The sequence below is a fragment of the Scyliorhinus torazame genome, chromosome 7, assembly GCF_047496885.1.
Source record: "Scyliorhinus torazame isolate Kashiwa2021f chromosome 7, sScyTor2.1, whole genome shotgun sequence".
Lineage (NCBI taxonomy): Eukaryota > Metazoa > Chordata > Chondrichthyes > Carcharhiniformes > Scyliorhinidae > Scyliorhinus > Scyliorhinus torazame.
The window spans coordinates 259,681,938-259,705,366 of record NC_092713.1 but is presented as its reverse complement, the minus strand read 5'-3'; the positions used below and the strand labels follow the sequence as shown (position 1 = coordinate 259,705,366).

The 23,429-nt window shown below is 45.8% G+C and overlaps 1 protein-coding gene across 1 annotated transcript in view; it reads right to left on the bottom strand.

Moving 5' to 3' along the window:
- Positions 1-23,429, bottom strand: part of LOC140426991 (polypeptide N-acetylgalactosaminyltransferase 10-like) — a 167,483-nt gene that overhangs the window by 2,302 nt on the left and 141,752 nt on the right. The window contains exons 9-11 of the mRNA XM_072512346.1: positions 16,708-16,929; positions 12,292-12,408; positions 10,355-10,504 (exon numbers count right to left, since the gene is read on the bottom strand). Coding sequence (XP_072368447.1) covers positions 10,355-10,504; positions 12,292-12,408; positions 16,708-16,929 — 489 coding nt within the window. The remainder of the gene's footprint in view (positions 1-10,354; positions 10,505-12,291; positions 12,409-16,707; positions 16,930-23,429) is intronic.

Genomic DNA, 23,429 nt, shown 5'->3' with positions numbered 1-23,429 from the left:
ATATGTACATATCCTCTTGCTAACATGCTTAACCTGTTTAGTTTAATAGAAATAACGTTTCCACAGCCTGTGAAAGGAGAATAAAATTACCAGCCTAGAGTTCCAATTCCTGATAGTTACTCAGTAGTCCCTACTGGAATGCAAACATGTTTTGATATTGGTCAAAGACAGGGCTAAGTGCAAGTATGATGATTCTGAAGCTCACTATACTGCATCTCCTGGAGAGGAGAAAATATTGAAGGAGATCAAAACAGAACAAACATGCTTTGAAATGTTGGAAATACTCAATAGGTCATCAGTTAAGAAAGAATGTCTGCTCTGGGTGCAAATGGCACCCATTTTGACACATAGAAGATAGGAGCTGGAGGCCATTCGGTCCTTCGATCCTGCTCCGCCATTAGTCACGATTATGGCTGATCGTCCAACTCAATAGCCTAATCCTGCTTTCTCCCCATAACCCTAGATCCCATTTGCTTCAAATGCCATATCTAGCCAAATATATTCAATGCCTTAGCCTCAACTAGTTCCTGTGTGGTAATGAATTCCACAGGCTCACCACTCTTTGGGTGAAGAAATGTCTCCTCACCTCTGTCCTAAATGGACGACCACGAATCCTCAGATTGTGACCCCTGGTTCTGGACATACCCACCATCGGGAACATCCTCCCTGCATCCACCCTATCTAGTCCTGTTAGAATTTTATAAGTCTCTCTGCGATACCCCCTCATTCGTCTTAACTCCAGCGAAAACAATCCTAACCGAGTCAATTTGTCATCATACGTCAGTCACGCCATCCCCGAAATCAGCCTGGTAAACCTTCGCTGCACACCCTCGAGTGTAAGGACATCCTTCCTTAGAAAAGGAAACCACAACTGCACACAATATTCTAGGCATGGCCTCACCAAGGGCCTGTATAATTGTACAAATATCCCTGCTCCTGTACTCGAAACCTCTCGCAATGAAAGTCAACATACCTTTTGCCTTCTTTACCGCCTGCTGCACCTGCATGCTTACCTTCAGCGACTGGTGCACAAGGGCACCCAGGTCCCACTGCACACTCCCCTCTCCCAATTTACAGCCATTCAGGCAGTAATCTGCCTTCTTGTTTTTGCTTCCAATGTGAATAACCTCACATTTATCCAAATTACTGCATCTGCCATTGATTTGCCCACTCACCAACCTGTCCAGATCTTGCTGAAAGATCTCTGCATCCTCGTCACAGTTCACTCGTCCAAATCATTAATAAAGATTGTGAATAGCTGGGGTCCCAGCACCGATCCCTATGGCCCACTAGTTACTGCCTGCCAATTTGAAAAGGACCCGTTAATTCCTACTCTTTGTTTCCTTTCTGCCAATCAGTTTTCTATCCATCTCAATACACATCCCCCAATCCCATGCGCTTTAATCTTGCACGATAATCTAACCCTAACTCGCCTGTTAAATCAATTAGCCACTCAAAACTCATTTCGCAGAATGTAAAATCTGCATGAACCAGTGCAAATCCGCAGCATTTCACAAAGTTTTTTGTTTAAAAAAATATATTCTTGGTTCAGTTCGATTAATACATCTGAAAATGGGTTTAATTACAAAAAATAAGCATTTTTATTCCAGAGTAAATTCTCCATCAAAATTACTTAAAAAGGCTTTTAACAAAAATCATTGCTAATTCTGTAGGAGTACAACATTCAACTTTTGTAAATTTTCAAGAAAATGTAATTCAATCACTTCCAAAACATGTTTAATGGAATCCTTGCACCAAAAATTAAGGTTCTGATGAAAGTTGTTAGCCAGAAACATTAACTTTTTTTCTCTCTCCATAGATGCTGTCTGAACTGTTCATTATTTCCAGCAATATTTGTTTTTATTTCTGATTTATAGCATCTATGGTATTTTGGTTTCGTACGAATTTTTAGAGCCTGCTTGTACCCAGCAAGCAGGTACAATTAGTGGAAATTTCCAATGGTGATTACTTTACCTTGTTGGGGGGGGGGGGGGGGGTAGTAATCTATTGATTACGGAAACTCGATTTACACTGAATGTAGCTGCCACTTAAAAATCCACGCTCGGATCAATTTTACTGAAAGAAACAGCGTGATCTAGCAAAAACTCTACCTGCCATCTTTACGACAGTGCAACCAGCCAGAATCAACAATGTTAGCCATTGGACCTTCAGCTAAGTAGACAGTAATTATATTCAATTCTTAATGGTGATTCGGTGAGAATTTCTGCAGAAGGCATTTTTGTCACTGTCAACCAGAGATTGTAAGAATGTAGGAAGGGTTGGTTACCTTCTGCATTGCCTTGGCAGCCATAGTCTCTATGGGAATTTATTTGAACTGTTGATATTGCTTTCTCAAGAAGGATAATATGAATGCATTCAACTTAATTTTTAAAAATGAACCAAAATTGAACAAAAAACTTGATTAATATAATCTTTTTTTTTTTTAATTTAGAGTACCCAATTCATTTTTTTCAATTAAGGGGCAATTTAGCATAGCCGCCACCACCACCCTGCACATCTTTGGGTTGTGGGGGCGAGACCCACGCAAACACGGAGAGAATGTGCAAACTCCACACGGACAGTGACCCAGAGCCGGGATCGAACCTGGGACCTCGGCGTCGTGAGGTGTCAGACAGGGCTAACCCACTGGGCCACCATGCTGCCCCGATTAATACAATCTTAACCTTGATCAGGTGACCTTATACTTGAAGCGAACTTTGTTTTCAGTTGAAAGCGGCGTGTAGTTTTACAGTTGTACACTTTTAAAGCGATGTATAGTTTTACAGTTGCGTACTTTCTAAATTTAAAGTTATATTACTGTAATAAAACTATTCTTGACATCTGAAACAATAGTAACATTATTTGCTTCTGTGTGAGTGGGAATTTGATTTTGGAAAATTGACTTGCCTGGGAGATACCTGCAATTTCTCTCGACTTGCTAGTAATCTAAAAGTTAACATAAAGCAAGCTAAACGTTCTCTGTGCTAAATTAATGGGCCATGTGGAATTACTTTGAACAGTCACAACCCAGCACTGATCAGGATTACTAATAGAAAAGATGCAAATATCTCTCTGATGCCATATAAGATAAACTCTTAAATACAGCAGTTTAGATATCTTATGATTTTATACAGGAAGAACACAAACTATTAATTACTGAAAACTGAGGAATAATATTAAGGGTTGGTGGTCTATTTGTAAACCCAAAATTATATAGTTAGTTCCATCATCAAAGTGAATTGCACCACTTAGTGGCAAGTTGTGGGTTTGCATGTAAAATTCTTGACGTGGCAAGTTCTCAGTAGCAGGATTGGGAAACAGCATGGGTGAATTATCAAGCAGATCTATTGGGCACCTGCCAGATTGTAAACTACAAAGCTATCTACACCAGTTGTATGGTGTAGGTACTTCACTAATGTGGTATTACTTTGTGACTAATAGTTTCAAATCAGCATCTAGGAACAATGACTAGACAAATTTTTAAACAGTAAGGGAGTCAAGGGTTATGGGGATAAGGTGGGAAAGTGAAGTTGAGGATTATCATATCAGATCAGTCATAATCACATTGAATGGATGGACCAAATGGCCTACTTCCTCTCCTACGTCTTAGGGCCTTATGGTCTTATATAAATGTCAATCTTTGTTTAATGTGGGTACTCAGTGACTGGTTAACAGCCTAGTGAAATTCCAGCCACGAATTAATCTCAAATATTTGACTTATAGGGTGTGAGTTACAGTCCTGTTCACAATGGCTTCCCAGAACAAGTGTGAAATGTACAACTGATGTATAGAAATATACTTCACATTACTCTTTAAATAGGTTAACCATTCCAGCAGTCTCCAAACACTTTCTTTTGGTGTGTGACCCAGCTGATTCCCTTTGCACAAAATAGAAACAGGCACAATGTAACACATCAGACTGAACATCCGCCGGTAGCGGGTTTCCTAATAGGGCAAAGAATGGAGCGTGGCCGAAAAACAGGATCGGCACCAGGCACCAAAGCAGTTCCGATGCTCTGATCCGCCGGCAGTGGCCGCAGCGAGCAATATGCACCGCGCTGGCAGCAACATGCAAAACTGCGATTTGCATGCATTTAAATATGATCAATGGGCTGTAAGCCCGAATCTCCAATCCCTCCATGAAGCTCCAGCCCTCTCAGCCAGGAATCACGCAGGCGTGATTTGGAGCCAGTATTTACAAGCGGGCCCCAGACTGCATGGGCGTTGAGGGGAAACAAGGAGGTAAGCAAACTTTTAAACTTTTTGAGTTTGCTGGCGAGTGTATGCCTGGATCTCAGAGTAGCTGAGAATGACTTGGTGGCAAGTACCTGGACTCGAGTGTCCGCCTCGGGCACTGGTTGCTTTGGATGAGACCCGCATAAATTCATTTAAACCCACCCCCTAGCTGCAACTTACAGGCTCCTGGCTGTTGAGACTGCTGACTGCTTACAGTATCCTACAAATGATCTGAGGGTGCCTGGTCATATGGAAAGCCACCCTCTAGAAACCCTCATAGCCCAGCAGTATCATCAGGGGATGGGCTTGCCCATGTTCAGTGGCTGGTGCACCAGGTATTGACACTCCTCAGAAGCACAGCAGAGGGTTAGTAGGTCTCACCCCAAATGAAGGACACATGCACTATGGCCGCTGGAACCCTTCCCGAGCACACAGCCCCTCTCAAGAGTAAAAGCCTCATCAGTGATACTATCAGCTAGCCCACACCTGAGGATCACGCCATGTCTCCAAGCCCTGCCTGTCCACCGTGCCCCCGAACCCATCCATCCTGCCCCAGCCAGGAATCCTAACTAGTTCCCTGTCACAACCTGTGTATAAAACCCAGGCTCCTCGTATCACTGCAGATAAGGCCCCAGCAAACGCACACATTCCTCGCTCACCCCCATCTGCACACCAGGCCCTTAGCATGGAGATGAATGGCTGCACAGTATGAATGTCTCCACCACACGACCAGTTGCCACTCTCCCAGCAGGATAGTACACGGTTCACCCAGTGAGGAGACCCTCAGTAGACCACACAGAGAAAAAGGTCAAGGGGCACAGAGCCTATTGCTAACATTGGTTGTGGCAGACACCGGCACTCCAGTTGGCAAAAAGGGGGGGTGAGGATAGAGGCTCCGCACATCATCGGCCAGGTGCCAGTGGGTCAGGTGTGGACTACATCATCTCGAAGGGGCCAGGAGATCTGTTGAGGGTGGTGCAGCAGTACCACTCAGGAACTCAAGGTGACCATGTAACCTGGTGGCATTAGATGATCAAAGGGAATTCTCATCTTGCTGACATTCCCGGTCTCTCTACCCCCTCACCCCACAGAGAAATGGATTTCGGACTTTAGCTGTTGCAGCCTTTGCGGATGCATGGAGGTGAGAATGCCAGGGCCAACCCAGGGAGGACCCTGCACAAGAGGACCTGCCCCAGAAAAGCAGCACCAGCCAGTGCAGCTTAAGTGCCAGCCATCCACCAGGCCGAGGAGAAGGTGTAAATTGCATCAGGCCCCGTGTATACTGATGGTGCCTGTTTTTCTGAGGAGCTGCCAGACCACGTGTCCCACCGCCAACTCTGGCTCACCAGGGAAATCGTGCACCACCTGTGACAGATGGTGACCCACCTCGCACCGCGGGAGTATGGAGGAGGACACCCGCTCCCAATAGCCATTAAGGTGGCGGTTGCCCACAGCCTTTATGCCTCTGGCTCATTCCAGGGACCTGTGTGGGATCGCACAAACATCTGCACACAGGTGCATCCGCACAGTCACGGATGCCCTATGCACTCAGGAATCAGACTACACCTTCAACCTGGATCAGGTCCAACAGGATGCCCAGGCAGTCGAGTTTTCCACCATCGCTGGCATGCCCCAGGTCCAGGGGATGATCAATGGCACGCATGTCACCCTCTGAGCACTGGTTCGACATGAGGTGCTCTTCATCAATAGGAAGGGCTTCCACTCCTTGAATATGCAGTTGGTGTGTGACCACCAGCTGCACATCATGCATGTTTGCGCCAGATTTCCAGGCAGCGTGCACCCGCATACATCCTGGCACACTCATTGGTTCCCGGCATCTTTGACTTGCTCCCTTGGATACTGGGTGACACGGGTTACCCGCTCAGTCCATGGCTGATGGCGCCTGTGTGAAGGCCCCAGATTGAGGCAGACAACCGATATAACAATATCCACACAGCAACCAGGAGCATCGTCGAACAGTGCATCAGTGTACTCAAGATGCCCTTCCGAGGCCTGGACCACTTTGGTAAGGTGCTCCAATATAGACCCCAGAGTATCTTGAGCACACTGGGCAACCTCATTATCTTCCAAATACAAACTAGGAGGCCTGGCCAGTGCCAGCTCCGCCGCCCTATCCCACCTCTTTTCCCCTCTTCCCTTCTTCAACCCCCCCCCCCCCCCCCCCCCCCCCCCCATCACACAGAATCCACCTTCTGCTGAGCCTCTCAACCTTTCCCTCTCCCTTAGTCCTTCCACCCTTCTTTAGTTCTCCACTCCACCTTCCCCTCCCCTAGCCTTCCACTCCTTCCCATTATCACAGCTCCCACTGCCCACTCCAAGGGTCATACTAGCATCATCACAAGGTTTTGGGCAAGGGTTGGCAGTATCATTGGGTCTTGACCACAGGACGGAGGCGTATGATGATGACTCGCTGTGAGATGAGCTCCGCTGCTCCTCATTGCGGAGTCTGATTCCTGTCTTTACGAGAACATAGAACTGTCCGTATGAGTGCTGAAGATGCTCTCTCACAGGCCCAGATATGCGGGAGATGGTTACCGATTAGTGCTCACTCATTGGAGATGCTGTAATACAAGGCAGGCTCACACTGCTGCCCCCTTTTTTCCAATTAAGGGGCAATTTAGCATGGTCAATTCACCTACCCTGCACATCTTTGGGTTGTGGGGGTGAGATCCACACAGACAAAGGGAGAATGTGCAAACTCCACACAGACAGTGACCCGGGACAGACATCGAATTCGGGTCCTCGGCGCCGTGAGGCAGCAGAGCTAACCACTGTGCCAGTGTGCCACTTCACTTCTGCCCAAATGCCCTGCCACTGAGGGTGTAATCATGTGGGTTATTCATGTGCCATGGGCACCCTGACCCCCCACCCAGCACACAACACCCAGCCCATCCTTCACACCCATGAAACGGAGGTTAGAGGCAGATCGGACTGGTGGTGCAAAAGTGTTTATTGGTGAGTATTGACAAAACATGTGTTCTGCCCCCTGAATATCTACCCTCTACTAGAGTCATGACAAAGCAGAAAGAAATGCTCCCATTGGTGGGTGGAAGGGTCAAAAACAGAGAACATCAAGTTAAGACGATTGACAAAAAACCCCAAAGGAAACATGAGAAATGTTTTTTTTGAAAAAAACAGAGTGACTGGTTAGGGTCTGTGGTTGCGATAGGATCAACGTAGCTTTCAAAAGGGAATTGAATAACTGCCCGAATTTTTTAAAATTGTAGATCTACGAGGACGAGACTAGCTGAGTTGCTTTTCTAAGAAAGCTGACACGAACACACAGACCAGCTGGCCTCCTTCCATATTCGCTGATAAGTGTTGGTGAAAGATATCCATGTCACAATCCTGACTCTATCAACCTCCTCAACTTCAACACCTAGCTGAGAGAGTACAGGCATCTTGCTAGAACGCATACGGAGCTTCCACCCTACCTTTTATCTGTTGCCAAAACTACTCTGACAAAGGCACTATAGAGTATTGATGCAGGCTCGATCGGCCAGGGCTGGTGGAGGAGTTAATTTCCATCTTGGACACAGTCAAATGAAAGCCAGTAGCAAGCAGCACGTCTTAAACCAAAGATGTTAAGGCCTCGAAGATTAAAGCAATAAACAATATTAAATAGGACGTTTGCCATCATAGATTATTTTATTTGACTCCTGCATATTTTTTAAAGCAATTCATGGCTCCTCTTCTCTTCCAGGTTAACACGTTGGTAGCGGCTTGCTGACTGTTGATTCTTGATTAGTAATTTGCATTCCCACTTATTACATTTTAGGGACCTAAAAGTAGGAGCAGGAATAGACCCTACAACTTGTTGAAGCTTGCTCTGCTGTTCAGTAAGACTAAGGATGAATTTCTACATCAATTTCACCTTCCCGTTCTATCTTAGTACTACTCAAAACCCTTAAAAATAATCTATCAATCTCCTGAATGTACTCTAACTGAGCATCCACAGCCACTTGACAGAGAATTCCAAAGAGATACAAGCCGGAGCAAATTGTTTTTCCTGATCTCAGTCTTAAACGGCTAAAAACTTACCTTTAAACAGTAACCCCGAGTTCTAAACTCTCCATCCAGGGAAAGCAGCCCCATGGCATCTACCTTGTCAAACCATTTAAGAATTTATACATTTCAATGTGATCATCTCTCATTCTTCTAAACCAAAGCATATATGGCCATTCTACTTAAATCTCTCCTATCCAAGGAATCAACCTAGTGAACCTTCATTAAGGCAAAAATGTAAAGTCGCCTTAATCCCAGATGATCACCATAATTCCAGATGACCCAACCACAGCTGGAGTACTGTGTGCAATTCTGGTCGCCACATTATAGGAAGGATGTTATTGCGCTGGAGCGGTGCAGAGAAGATTCACCAGAATATTGCCTGGGATGGAACATTTAAATTATAAAGAGAGGTTGAATAGGCTTGGGTTGTTTTCTCTGGAGCAGAAGACTGATAGGTGACCTGATTGAGGTGAACAAGATTATGAGGGGCATGGACAGGGTGGATAGGGAGCAGCTGTTTCCCTTAGTTGAAGGGTCAATAATGAGGGGACACAAGTTCAAAATGAGGGGTGGGAGGTTTAGGGGGGATTTGAGGGAAACCTTTTTTACCTAGAGATTGGTGACGGTCTGGAATGCACTGTATGGGAGAATGGTAGAGACGGGAGGCTTCACATTCTTTAAAAAGTACCTGGATGAGTACTTGGTACATCATAACATTCAAGGCCTGGGTCAAGTGCTGGCAAGTGGGATTAGGTGGGCAGGTCAGGGTCTTTCATGCGTCGGTGCAGACCCGAAGGGCTGAAAGGCCTCTCTTCTGCACTGTAGTATTCTGTGACCATAGGCTGCTTTCTCCTTTGAGGGGGAGAGCTGACTGGTAGTGATTTAACCTTAGGATCACCACACCTCAGGCAAAAGACAAGGTTGAGAAAGCAGGGCTTTCATGAATAACCTTCTGAATACATGTATATTCTTCTTTACAGAAGGAGATCAAAACTCCAGGGGTGGTCACACCAAAGTCCAATACAATTGCAGCAAGACTTTGCTTACTCATTACTTTAGTCTCCTTGCAATAAAGGCAATATACATTTGCCTTCCTAATTACTTGCTGTACCTGTATGTTAACTTTTTGTGACTAATGCACAAGGACTCCCACATATCTCGGAACACCAATATTTACTAGCCTCTCTCCTTTTAAAAAAAAAATCCTGCTTTTGCTTTCTTCCTACGAAAGTGGATGATATCACAGTTCACACATTATATTCTATCTGCTGCCTTCTTGTTCAATCGTTTAACTGGTCAATATCCCTTTGCTTCTTCAACATGACTTATTTTCCCACCTAGCCTCTTTTCACCAGCAAGCAAAGATATATTACATGTAGTTAGCTAAACGTAATCTATCTTCCAAGTCATAAAGATAGATTATGTTTTGTTACGGTCTGAACACCGACCTTTGTAGTACCCCACTATTACACACGGTCATCCAAAAAATGCCCCATTTATTCCACCTCTTCTTACTGTTCACTAACCAATCCTTGATCCATGCTAATATATTACCCCAATCTCATGAACACTAATCTTGTGCAACAACCTCTTGTGTGGTACCTTATGAAATTGCCTTCTGAAAATCCAAATATACTACTTCCACTGGTTCCCTATTACCAGTGCTTTTAGATAATCCTCAAATGTATCCTATCCTTCTAGTTGTGATTTCTGAAAATAATATCAATTAAACAGGTACATACTTTCAAGTGTAACACTTTGCACTGTGACAAGTGTACTATGATAGATGCGAGATCATCTGAAATATTCAGATGTTTCCATTTTAAGTAAATACTGAAGAAATTACAGAAAGTCAACCTCTCATTCGAACTTTTCATTTATCAACACTTAATTTACTTATTTGACAGTAATATGTTGGATTGATCAATAGGCATTTCAGAGTTAACATCGTCCATCAATTTGGAGAGGAGCAAGTTCCAAAAATTAAGTGATACTAAGAAAGACTTCCCCATCTGTGAATTTGTCCTCTAATTGATGTTATTTACATCTGTTGGAAATCATTCCTTTATAACTTTTGATTATCATTCACCTTTTTATATTTCCAAAGCTGGTTTCCACGCATTCCATGGCAATCAAATAATGTGACTGGACTGTTTTGTGAAACAGCATCAAAACAACATTTTCTCGTGTGTAGCGGATCTCCAGGGCGTATATCTTCTCGCCAACCCAATGTGAGTACCTGATGAGCGAAGTTCAAAATCAGATATGAAAATCAGTAATGTAACAAATTACTACTGCTGTGCCTGAAAATCTTACTAAATATCTACGAAAAGGAATGAGACAATATGGAAAACAGTTTTTGCGACTGCAAGGCAGTGTCCAGTTGTTTTTTTCAGGATTCAGTACTAGATATGTTAATGATTTGGATGTAAATATAGGGGGCTTGGTCAAGAAGTTTGCAGATCACACACAAATTGGCTGTATAGTGAGGCAGACAGCTGTAGACTGCAGGAAGATATCAATGGACTAGTCAAGTGGGCAGAAAAACGAAAAATGGAATTCAACCCACAGAAATATGTGGTGATGCATTTGCAGAGGTTAAACAAGGCAAAGGAATACACAATTAAAGGGAGAATACTGAGAGTGTAGAGGAAGTGAGGGATGTTGGATTGAATGTCCACAGACCCTGAAAGTAGCAGCACAGGTCAATAAAGGTGGTTAAGAAGTGATATGGGATCATTTCAGTATTAGCTAAAATATAGATTATAAGAGTAGGGATGTTATGCTGGAACTGTATAAACCATTAGTTAGGCCACAACTGGAATACTATGTGCCGCTCTGGTGACCTCATTACAGGAAGGATGCAACTGAACTCGAGAGAGTACAGAGGAGATTTAAAAGGATGTTTCCAGGACTGGAAAAATGCAGCTGAGGAAAGATTGGATAGGCTAGGGTTGTTCTCCTTGGAACAAAGGAGGCTGAAAGGAGATTTGATTGAGATGTACAAAATTGTGTGGGGTCTGGATAGAGTGGATGGGAAGGGCCTATTTACTTTAGCAGGAAGATCCGGAACTAGGTGGCATAGATTTCAAATGATTGGGAGAAAGATTAATGGGGAGATGTTCAACACCTTTTTCACCCATGGGAAGTAGGGGTCTGGAACTCACTGTCTGAAAGGATATTAGAGGCATAAACCCTCAGTTCATTTTAAAAGACATCAGGATACGCATCTCAAGGGGCGGCATGGTAGCACAGTGGTTAGCACAGTTGCTTCACAGCTCCAGGGTCCCAGGTTCGATTCCCAGCTTGGGTCACTGTCGGTGTGGAGTCTGCACGTTCTCCCAGTGTCTGCGTGGGTTTCCTCCGGGTGCTCCGGTTTTCTCCCACAAGTCCCAAAAGACGTGCTTGTTAGGTAATTTGGAGATTCTGAATTCTTCCTCAGTGTATCCAAACAGGCGCCAGAACGTGACGACTAGGGGCTTTTCAGAGTAACTTCATTGCAGTGTTAATGTAAGCCTACTTGTGACAATAAAGATTATTATTATTAAGTGCTGTAACCTTAAGAGCAATGGATCAAATATTAATAAGTGGGATTAGGCTGGGTTGCTTGTTTCATAGGCGGCACAATCATGATAGCCCAAGTGAACTTTTTATGTACCATTACTTTCTCCGACTCTAACATGGGATGGAGGATATGTCGAAGCATGTGGTTGGGAGAAGGTATAGCAAGGCATATCTAAAATCAAATTTTCCCCGTAAATCCCATCCCAAAGGCAGACTGCAGCTGCTAGTGGCTCCAACCGCTGATAGAACACACTATACCATCCTATGCATTCACAACAGAGAATGAAGCAGTGGAGGACAGGCAGAAATTAGCAGAGTAAAAGGGAAGAAAAGCAGCAGGAAGGGGAGAGACAAAAGCAGAAGAGGAGAGGCAGAGAGAATCAGCAACATTATATCATAACCAACTGGTTCTTAACTGATTGTTTGTTAATTGAAATTAAAGCACTGTTCCAGCTCACTGACCTGTTCATGAGACCAGGCTGCATCTGCACCATCTTTGATACAAACATCCAACTTCAGCTGGGAGCCAGAAGCCCCATGTTTACTGTCCACACACAGACCAATGCCAACATTGTGAATCTAGGAAACAAAATTGTTTATGTGAATTATAAGTCAACTTTTAGAATGATTTTCCATTTTTGAATGGGCTTTTTCTACTTTCTAAACTTTGTGAGCTTTGCACAGGGCGATCTAGGGACAATTGTGCATTAAACTGATTCAAATCTCTTAGGAAAGTAGCTTAACCACCCCCTTTCTACAATTATAATTTGCCTTTATCTACCAGCAATGAAAAAAAATATGGACAAAGGATATCTAGCCTCAACAATTCCTTTCATGGATTATGGAAAATCTATCAATAACTTAAATTCCTATTTCTGTCCCACTTGAATATTTCAAACTATCAGCAAGAATGTTTCTGTATTTTTTTACCTTAAGAAAACAAATAAAAACTGTATTAACATTTACCTCATGCATTTCACTGCATTCCGATGTAACTATTTAGTTAACCATTGCAATGATTTTTCCCTGATATGGTCTGGCTTTCTATTACCTGGACTAGTTCATTCCAATTAAACCAATCTTTTATTAGTATCTGTTAATAAAGTTTGCTGTTGGCCTATTCACCATTTCAGGAACTAGTTGTAACACTGAGATAAAGGTTTCCACCATAGAACTGTCTGCTGAGGGTTTACTTACAAGGTTTATACTTATTGGGATACTAGGTTTATTTATAGTGGCTTCATGGAACACAGAGGGCGGAATTCTCCATTCCTGAGGCCAAGTGCCGGTGCCAACGGAGAATCCGCCGGTGATTCCCAACGAGAAAATTGGCTCGAACCCCTCACCAATTCCGGCACAGGTGAGGGGCTAGCACCAGCTCCGTGTGGAACACCCGTGGATCGTGCGGAAAATAGCCTGAGAATCGGCGGGTCCCGAGCGGAGGGCTCACGAGCTGCACCGGTCGCGCCGGAAAACATGGCGCCGGCCGTGCTGCAACCCTAACCCGCCCACCCCGACACGACAGCCCAGCCCTGGCCGCTCCCCCGGCCCCAGTAGAAGCCCACGGATCCCGGATGAGTGTGACGGCGCTGGACAATGTCCACAGCCGGCACGCCAGGTTCCCGACTGCTGTGACCACACATGGCAGGTACCGTAGGGAACATAGAACATAGATCATTATAGCGCAGAACAGGCCCTTTGGCCCTCGATGTTGCGCTGACCTGTGAAACCACTCTAAAGCCCATCTACACTATTCCTTTATCGTCCATATGTCTATCCAATGACCATTTGAATGCCCGTGTTGGCGAGTCCACTACTGTTGCAGGCAGGGCATTCCACACCCTTACTACTCTCTGAGTAAAGAACCTACCTCTGACATCTGTCCTATATCTATCTCCCCTCAATTTAAAGTTATGTCCCCTCGTGCTAGACAGCACCATCCGAGGAAAAAGGCTCTCACTGTCCACCCTATCTAATCCTCTGATCATCTTGTATGCCTCAATTAAGTCACCTCTTAACCTTCTTCTCTCTAACGAAAACAGCCTCTAGTCCTTCAGCCTTCCCTCATAATATCTTCCCTCCATACCAGGCAACATTCTAGTAAATCTCCTCTGCACCCTTTCCAATGCTTCCACATCCTTCCGATAATGCGGCGACCAGAATTGCACGCAATACTCCAAATGCGGCCGCACCAGAGTTTTGTACAGCTGCAACGTGACCTTATGGCTCCGAAACTCAATTCCTCTACCAATAAAAGCTAACACACCGTACGCCTTCTTAACAACCCTCTCAACCTGGGTGGCAACTTTCAGGGATCTATGTACATGGACACCGAGATCTCTCTGCTCATCCACACTACCAAGAATCTTACCATTAGCCCAGTACTCTGTCTTCCTGTTATTCCTTCCAAAATGAATCACTTCACATTTTTCTGCATTAAACTCCATTTGTCACCTCCATGCCCAGCGCTGCAGCTTATCTATGTCCCTCTGTAACTTGTAACATCCTTCCGCACTGTCCACAACTCCACCGACTTTAGTGTCATCTGCAAATTTACTCACCCATCCTTCTATGCCCTCCTCCAGTTCATTTATAAAAATGACAAACAGCAGTGACCCCAAAACAGATCCTTGTGGTACACCACCAGTAACTGGACTCCAGTCTGAACATTTCCCATCAATCCCCACCCTTTGCCTTCTTCCAGCTAGCCAATTTCTGATCGAAACTGCTAAATCACCCTGAATCCCATGCCTCCGTATTTTCTGCAGTAGCCTACCGTGGGGAACCTTATCAAACGCTTTACTGAAATCCATATATACATCAACTGCTTTACCCTCATCCACCTGTTTGGTCACCTTCTCAAAGACCTCAATAAGGTTTGTGAGGCACGACCTACCCTTCACAAAACCGTGTTGACTATCTCTAATCAAATTATTCCTTTCCAGATGATTGTACATCCTATCTCTTATAAACCTTTCCAAGACTTTGCTCACAACAGAAGTAAGGCTCACTGGTCTATAGTTACCGGGGTTGTCTCTACTCCCCTTCTTGAACAAGGGGACAACATTTGCTATCCTCCAGTCTTCTGGCACTATTCCTGTAGACAAAGATGACTTAAAGATCAAAGCCAAAGGCTCAGCAATCTCCTCCCTAACTTCCCAGGGAATCCTGGGATAAATCCCATCCGGCCCAGGGGACCTATCTATTTTCACACTTTCCAGAATTGTTAACACCTCCTCCTTATGAACCTCAAGCCCTTCTAGTCTAGTAGCCTGAATCTCAGTATTCTCCTCGACAACATTGTCTTTTTCCTGTGTAAATACTGACGAAAAATATTCATTTAGCACCTCTCCTATCTCCTCGGACTCCACGCACAACTTCCCACGACTGTCCTTGACTGGCCCTACTCTTACCCTTGTCATTCTTTTATTCCTGACATATCTATAGAAAACTTTAGAGTTACCCTTGATCCTATCTGTCAAAGACTTCTCATGTCCCCTCCTGGCTCTTCTTAGCTCTCTCTATAGATCCTTCCTAGCTAACTTGTAACTCTTGAGCACCCTAACTGAACCGTCAAGTCTCATCTTTACATAAGCCTCCTTCTTCCTCTTGACAAGTGTTTTGACTGCTTTAGTAAACCATGGTTCCCTCGCTCGACCACTTCCACCCTGCCTGACAGCGACATACTTATCAAGGACACGCAGTAGCTGTTCCTTGAACCAGCTCCACATTTCCATTGTGCCCATCCCCTGCAGTTTTCCTCTCCATCCGACGCATCCTAAGTCTTGCCTCATCACATCATAATTGCCTTTCCCCCAGATATAACTCTTGCCCTGCGGTATATACCTATCCCTTTCCATCACTAAAGTAAACGTAATCGAATTGTGGTCACTATCACCAAAGTGCTCACCTACCTTCAAATCTAACACCTGTCCTGGTTCATTACCCAGTACCAAATCCAATATGGCCTCGCCTCTCGTGTCAGGAAACCCTCCTGCACACATTGGACAAAAACGGACCCATCTCAAGTACTCGAACGAGAGCGTTTCCAGTCAATATTTGGAAAGTTAAAGTCCCCCATCACAACTACCCTGTTGCTTTCGCTCCTATCCAGAATCATCTTTGCAATCCTTTTGTCTACATCTCTGGAACTTTTCGGAGACCTATAGAAAACCCCTAACAGCGTGACCTCTCCTTTCCTGGTTCTAACCTCAGTCCATACTACCTCAGTAGACGTCCTTTCTGCCACCGTAATACTGTCCTTGACTAACAATGCCACCCCTCCCCCTCTTTTACCACCTTCCTTGAGCTTACTGAAATATCTAAACCCCGGCACCTGCAACAACCATTCCTGTCCCTGCTCTATCCATGTCTCCGAAATGGCCACAACATCGAAGTCCCAGGTACCAACCCATGCTGCAAGTTCACCCACCTTATTCCGGATGCTCCTGGCATTGAAGAAGACACACTTTAAACCACCTTCCTGCCTGCCGGTACACTCCTGCAACTTTGAAACCTTACTCATGACCTCACTACTCTCAACCTCCTGTATACTGGAGCTACAATTCAGGTTCCCAACCCTCTGCTGAACTAGGGGCCCATCGGGGCGGAGCATCGCAGGCGAGCAGGCTGATGACGCGCCAACTCCTTTGCGACTGCGCGTGGCCCGATGACGATTCTTTGGAGGGGCGGAGCATCACAAATGGGCGTCTGCCCCAAATCCGGCGTCGGAAGCTATTCTCCGCCCGATCACCGATCCTGATTTTGTCGTCAGACTATGGAGAATTCTGCCCATAATACTTAGTACTATCTTGTCTTCTCCCTCAGCTAACTATAACTTCTGCCATAATATGCCCTTGCAAATTCCAGGAGACCCACCTCTCCCCAGGCACTAGCTGGAGGTTCCACTGGTGGATAGTATTGAGGCAAATCCCATGCCACTTCTGTCATGAACCACTTAAAACTTTTGCAATTAAGGGACTTCCTCAGTTCTTTCTGTGCAACCAAATCTCCAGCAGAAATATGCCTGTATTCTGGTCTTCGTTGATAAAGATACTCAGCATATCCATCCATCCACACTTCAGCAACTCGTTTCAAATTCTGCAACACAAACAAAATTTCTGAGTTAAATATGTAATCAGTCCCTATTTTTACATTTAAAAAATTGAACAATACAAACATATCTTATGAAAATACTTCCAAGGGCTGGGAAATTTGGTTAAAATTTCTGAAGTTCAAGCGCGTTGAGGAGATACAAAGTTCTTGCTAATGTAGATTGACAATCATTTGGAATTTGTCATTTCTGTTTTCAGGAACATTGGTTGATCAGATTTCCCTTTCTGTATTGGCCATTTCTATCCTTTTGAGAGAGTTGTTTGGGCGTATGCAAAAATGGCCTTCAGACCTTCTTAATTCAAATCATGAGCGTCGGTGTCAGTGGAAGGCCAGTATTTATTGTCCATCTCAAATTGCCTTCGAGAAGGTGGCGATGAGCTGCCTTCTTGAAGCGCTGAAGTCTTTGTGGTGTAGGTACACCTACAGTGCTGTTAGGGAGGGAGTTCTAGGGTTTTGACCCAGTGACAGTGAAGGAACAGCGATACAATTCAAAGTCAGGATGGTGTGGGGCTAGGAGGGCATCCTCCAAGTGGTGGTGCTCCCAGGCATCTGTTACCCTTGCCCTTCTAATCTAGACCAATGTTTTTCAAACATTCTTTCTGGAGCGCAAGTCTTCAGTGCTATTGCCGGAATATTGTCAGAGCCCTTAGCCTTTTCAATACCCAGTGCCTTCAGCCATTTCTTGATATCGTGTGGAGTGAATCAAATTGGCTGAAAACTGTCATCTGTGATACTGGGGACCTACAGAGGAGGCAGAGATGGATCATCCACTCAGCACTTCTGTCTGAAGATTGTAGCAAATGCTTCACTCTCGTCATTTGCATGGAGGTGCTGGGCTCCCTCATTATTGAGGATGAGATATTTGTTGAGCCTTGTCCTCCAGTGAGTTGCTTAATTGTCCAGCACCATTAACTACTGGGTGTGGCAGGGCTACACAGAGCTTAGAGCTGATCTGTTGCTTAGCTCTGTCCAGCACATGCTGCTTACGTTGTTTAGTGTCAATTAGTCCTGAGCTGTAACCGTACCCGGTTGACACCTCATTGTTAGTTATGCCTGGTGCTGCTCATGAAATGTCCTCCTGCACTCTTCATTGAACCTGATGCTTTACAAGCTCCGGGAACGAAACATTGCATGAGTTGGTCGAGCTTTGTGACCTGCCAAATTGTTATCCAAAAATCTGAATGGGTGGAAGTGGCCTGAACATACAGCAATGTGCCTACTTGGTTGAAGTTCCTCCAGCTTCTCAATTTGCCTCATCACGATGGCACCATGCACAAATCTGAAGTCCTCACTAGCATTTAGTTTTGAATTCACAATTCAGCTCGACCAAGTGTTAATTGATTTCAAAGATTACAATTCGTACAACTCAAACATTTTACTCATAATATTCAATCAAAAATCACACATGGAGCTGAAAACAGCCAAATCTATTGCCCTTTTATTAATTACTAAATTCTGTGGAGGAAAAAAAACCCAGCGAAGGTCTCATACCGCAATAAACTTGGGCATATGTCAATGTATACTGGAGCCCAACTCCCTGCTAAATTCTCTTCTTAGAAGAGGAGAAAAATATAAATCATATATTCTGTAGCCACCTAAATTGGCCAACTCCCGATTTAAAATGGCAAATGGCAAAGGTTGATGGGAAAGTCAGCCAACAAGACAGAAACCGGCAGGTGCAGGTTTGCTGTGTATTAAAACTCTGCAAAAGGCCAGACAACATCGATACCAGCGACAATCACCATAACAATGTAGCAGCCATCTGCATACCGATGAGCAATCCCCGGGAACAATAAGTAACATTTTGACACACAAAGCAAAGCCAGACTCCCCGGCGCCAGCAGGAGCCAACACAAAGGAGGTGAACGAGCACCTCAAGATCGCCCATCGGTCAGGGAACCGCTCCAGTATTGGAGAAATCAAACCAAGCGATTGGGACAAAGTCCAATCACTTGGGGCCAGGTACAGGGTCCGCCCCGAAAGGCGGGAAGCCCCTGGGGACTATAAGAGTTAAGCCCCAAGTTCAAATCACTCTCTTCACCTCTTCGTCCTGCCCGGGTCACCCAGCAACACGAACCAACATTGACCGTGACCGGTGCAGTGACCGCCGATCGAAGTAAGTCTTAATTCAACGCTCGCTACGAGATAGGCGCTCCTGGCTATCAATCCGTACCAACTTCGAATCCCGTGACTCAGAACCCGAACGAAAGGCCATTTGTTCCCCTGACCTGGTGGTCCAGTCCGAAGTTAAGTATAGGCCTGTTAGTTGTAGAAGTAGCTTAGACGTAGAATTTGTGCATGAGTAGCGATTACTGTGTCTCATAAATGTGCTTTGATTTGAATCTTACTAATCGGTGTATTGGGTTATTGATCATTACTCAGACTTGAACCTCGTGGCGGTATCATAAAGATACCTGGTGACTCAAGAGCAAAGGTAATAAAACAGAGCAATTGAACCAACGGAAAGTTAGCAACAATTCACAAACAGGTAAGCAGCATACATTACCAGACCTCATGCAATTCACACTTGAAAACTGGGTCTAGAATTCTGTTGATAGGGTAGAAAAAACTTGATTTAACAGTGAACTTTAAATAGTTGGTTCTTGTCCCCAAACTAGCACAAGTGCACTATGAAACACGTGTTCCATTTAGCACTTGTTGGGGACAAGTCTCTACTGTTACACCTCAGCAGTGTGAAGCTGACATGTAGGATGATACAAGAATGCCTAGTTTGACCAGTTTTATCGTTTAATTTGCATCTTAATGGATTTGTTGACAATCAGAAAAATATACAAGATTGATGCTGCCTCAAAAATTGTATACAAAATGTCGAAACTGTCCTGACTTGTGCAGACAGATAATCAAATGCAATTTGATAAGTTAGTAGGTTGTTTTCATTACAAATAGCAAGAGGCAGCATTTGTGCCCATCATCTGTGTTGCAAGCAAAGCAACACACTTTTTAGTGTATGACTGGTCAGATGTGTCACCAGCTTAAAAAATACTGCAGATTGAACGAAGAACAAACAAAGAACAAAGAAAAGTACAGCCCAGGAACAGGCCCTTCGGCCCTCCAAGCCTGCGCCGACCATGCTGCCCGACTAAACTAAAATCTTCTACACTTACGGGGTCCGTATCCCTCTATTCCCATCCTATTCATGTATTTGTCAAGATGCCCCTTAAACAGCGCTGAAGGCGGTGGTTAGGGGAGAGTTGATCTCCATTAGAGCCCACAAGGAGAAACAAGAGGGCAAAGAAAGGGAGAGATTAGTGGGGGAGATTTTGAGGGTGGATAAAAGATATGCGGACGCCCCGGACGAAGGACTATATAAAGGCGAAGACTTCAGACGGAGTTTGACCTGCTGACCACATTAAAGGCAGAGGCACAGTGGAGGAAGGCACAGGGGATGAGATACGAGTTTGGGGAAAAGGCGAGCCGGCTGCTGGCCCACCAACTTCGCAAGAGGATAGCAGCGAGAGAGATTGGGGGAGTTAGGGATGAAACGGGAACTACGGAGCAGAGAGCAGGGAAAGTAAATGAGGTGTTTAAGACCTTCTATGGGAGGCTATATATAAGTCCCAACCCCAGTGGGAAAAGAGGGAATGCTACATTTTCTGGACCAACTAAGGTTCCCAAGGGTGGAGGAGCAGGAGGTGGCAGGTCTGGGGCCGCCAATTGAGGTGGACGAGGTGACTAAAGGACTGGGGAACATGCAAGCAGGGAAGGCCCCGGGACCAGACGGGTTCCCGGTGGAATTCTACAGGAAATATGTGGACCTGTTGGCCCCGCTGCTGGCGAGAACCTTTAACGAGGTCAGAGAAGGGGGGAATACTACCCCCCGACAATGTCGGAGGTGACGATATCACTAATCCTGAAGCGGGATAAAGATCCGCTGCAATGCGGGTCATATAGGCCTATCTCACTCCTAAATGTAGACACCAAACTGCTGGCAAAAGTGCTGGCGACGAGGATAGAGGATTGCGTCCCGGGGGTGGTGCATGAAGACCAGACAGGGTTTGTAAAGGGGAGACAACTGAATGTCAACGTTCGTCGGCTGCTGGGGGTGATAATGATGCCCCCAGTGGAGGGGGAGACAGAGATAGTGGTGGCGATGGATGCGGAGAAGGCATTCGATAGGGTAGAGTGGGAGTATTTATGGGAGGTGTTGAGGAGGTTTGGGTTCGGGGAGGGGTTTGTCAGATGGGTCAGACTCCTATATGGGGCCCCAGTGGCAAGTGTAGTCACAAACCGGCAAAGATCGGAGTATTTTCGGCTACACAGGGGAACAAGGCAGGGGTGCCCCCTGTCCCCATTACTGTTCGTGTTGGCAATTGAACCACTGGCCATAGCGTTGAGAGACTCGAAGAAATGGAGGGGGGTGGTTAGAGGGGGAGAGGAGCATTGAGTGTCACTCTACGCAGATGACTTACTGCTATATGTTGCGGACCCTGTAGAGGGGATGACAGAGGCCATGCAGATATTGAGGGAGTTCGCAGATTTTTCGGGATACTGGCTAAATATGGGGAAGAGCGAGCTTTTTGTAATACACCCCGGGGACCAGGGAAGAGGAATAGACGCCCTGCCGTTAAGGAGAGTGGAAAGGAGCTTCCGATATTTGGGGATCCAGGTAGCTAAGAGCTGGGGAACTCTACACAGACTTAATCTGACGCGGCTGGTGGAGCAGATGGAGGAGGATTTCAAGAGGTGGGATATGCTGCCGCTCTCATTGGCGGGCAGAGTGCAGGCGGTAAAAATGATGGTTCTCCCAAGGTTTCTTTTCGTGTTTCAATGTCTCCCCATTCTGATCACAAAGGCCTTTTTCAAGAAAATAGACAGGAGCATTATGAGCTTTATGTGGGCAGGGAAGACCCAGAGGGTAAAGAGGGGGTTCCTGCAGCGTAGCAGGGACAGAGGGGGACTGACGTTGCCGAGCCTGGAAGACTACTACTGGGCCGCCAATGTGGCGATGGTTTGTAAGTGGATGAGGGAGGGAGAGGGCGCGGCGTGGAAGAGGCTGGAGATGGCGTCCTGTAAAGGACCGAGCCTAAAGGCGCTGGTGACGGCGCCGCTGCCGCTCTCCCCGAAAAGGTATACCACAAACCCAGTGGTGGTGGCAACCTTAAGGATCTGGGGGCAGTGGAGGCGACACAGCGGGATGACGGGTGCCTCGGTGTGGTCCCCGATCAGGAATAACCACAGGTTTGTCCCAGGAAGGATGGACGGAGGGTTCCAGAGCTGGCAACGAGCAGGAATTAGGAAACTGAGGGATCTGTTTATAGACGGGACGTTTGCGAGCCTGGGAGCGCTGGAGGAAAAGTATGAGTTGCCCCTGGGGAATATCTTTAGATATATGCAAGTGAGGGCGTTTACGAAGCAACAGGTGAGGGAATTTCCACTGCTCCCGACACAGGGGATCCAGGATAGAGTGATTTCGGGGGTATGGGTCGTGGAGGGCATAGTGTCCGAAATATATCAGGAGATGAGAGACGAGGGGGAGGCGCTGGTAGAGGAGCTGAAGGGAAAATGGGAAGAAGAGCTGAGGGAGGAGATTGAGGAGGGGCTGTGGGCTGATGCCCTAAGTAGGGTAAATTCCTCTTCCTCGTGTGCCAGGCTTAGCCTGAGGTTCTACACAGAGCACATATGACGGGAGCAATGAGCAGGTTCTTCGGAGTGGAGGACAGGTGCGGGAGGTGCTTGGGAAGCCCGGCGAACCACACACACATGTTCTGGTCGTGTCCGGCACTGGAGGGGAGTGGCAAAGGTGATTTCAAAGGTGGTGAAGGTCCGGGTCAAGCCAGGCTGGGGTTAGCTATATTTGGGGTAGCGGAAGAGCCGGGAGTGCAGGAGGCGAAAGAGGCCAATATTCTGGCCTTTGCGTCCCTGATAGCCCGGCGAAGGATCCTACTTATGTGGAAGGAAGCAAAACCCCCCGGCGTGGAGGCCTGGATAAACGACATGGCAGGGTTCATAAAACTGGAACGAATGAAATTTGCGCTGAGAGGATCGGCTCAGGGGTTCTCCAGGCGGTGCCAACCGTTCCTTGACTATCTCGTGGAACGTTAAGGGAAAATAGATCGACAGCAGCAGCAGCCCAGGGGAGGGGGGGGGTGGAGTGGGAGGGAAAGGGGGGGGGCGGGGGGGGGAAGCACTATTTTTTGTTACTTTGTTAGTTCACTATATTATTTAAATAATGTTATTTATCAGTTATTGTACTATTTTTATGTTGATTTGTAAAATGGAAAAATTTTGTTTGAAAGCTTTAATAAAATATATATTTTTAAAAAAAAGATGCCCCTTAAACATCACTATCGTCCCTGCTTGCACACCTCCTCCGGCAGCGAGTTCCAGGTACCCACTCACTACCCTCGGTGTAAAAATAGCTTGCCTCGTATATCTCCTCCAAACCTTGCCCCTCGCACCTTAAACCTATGCCCCCTAGTAATTGACCCCTCTACCCTGGGAAAACGTCTCTGACTATCCACCCT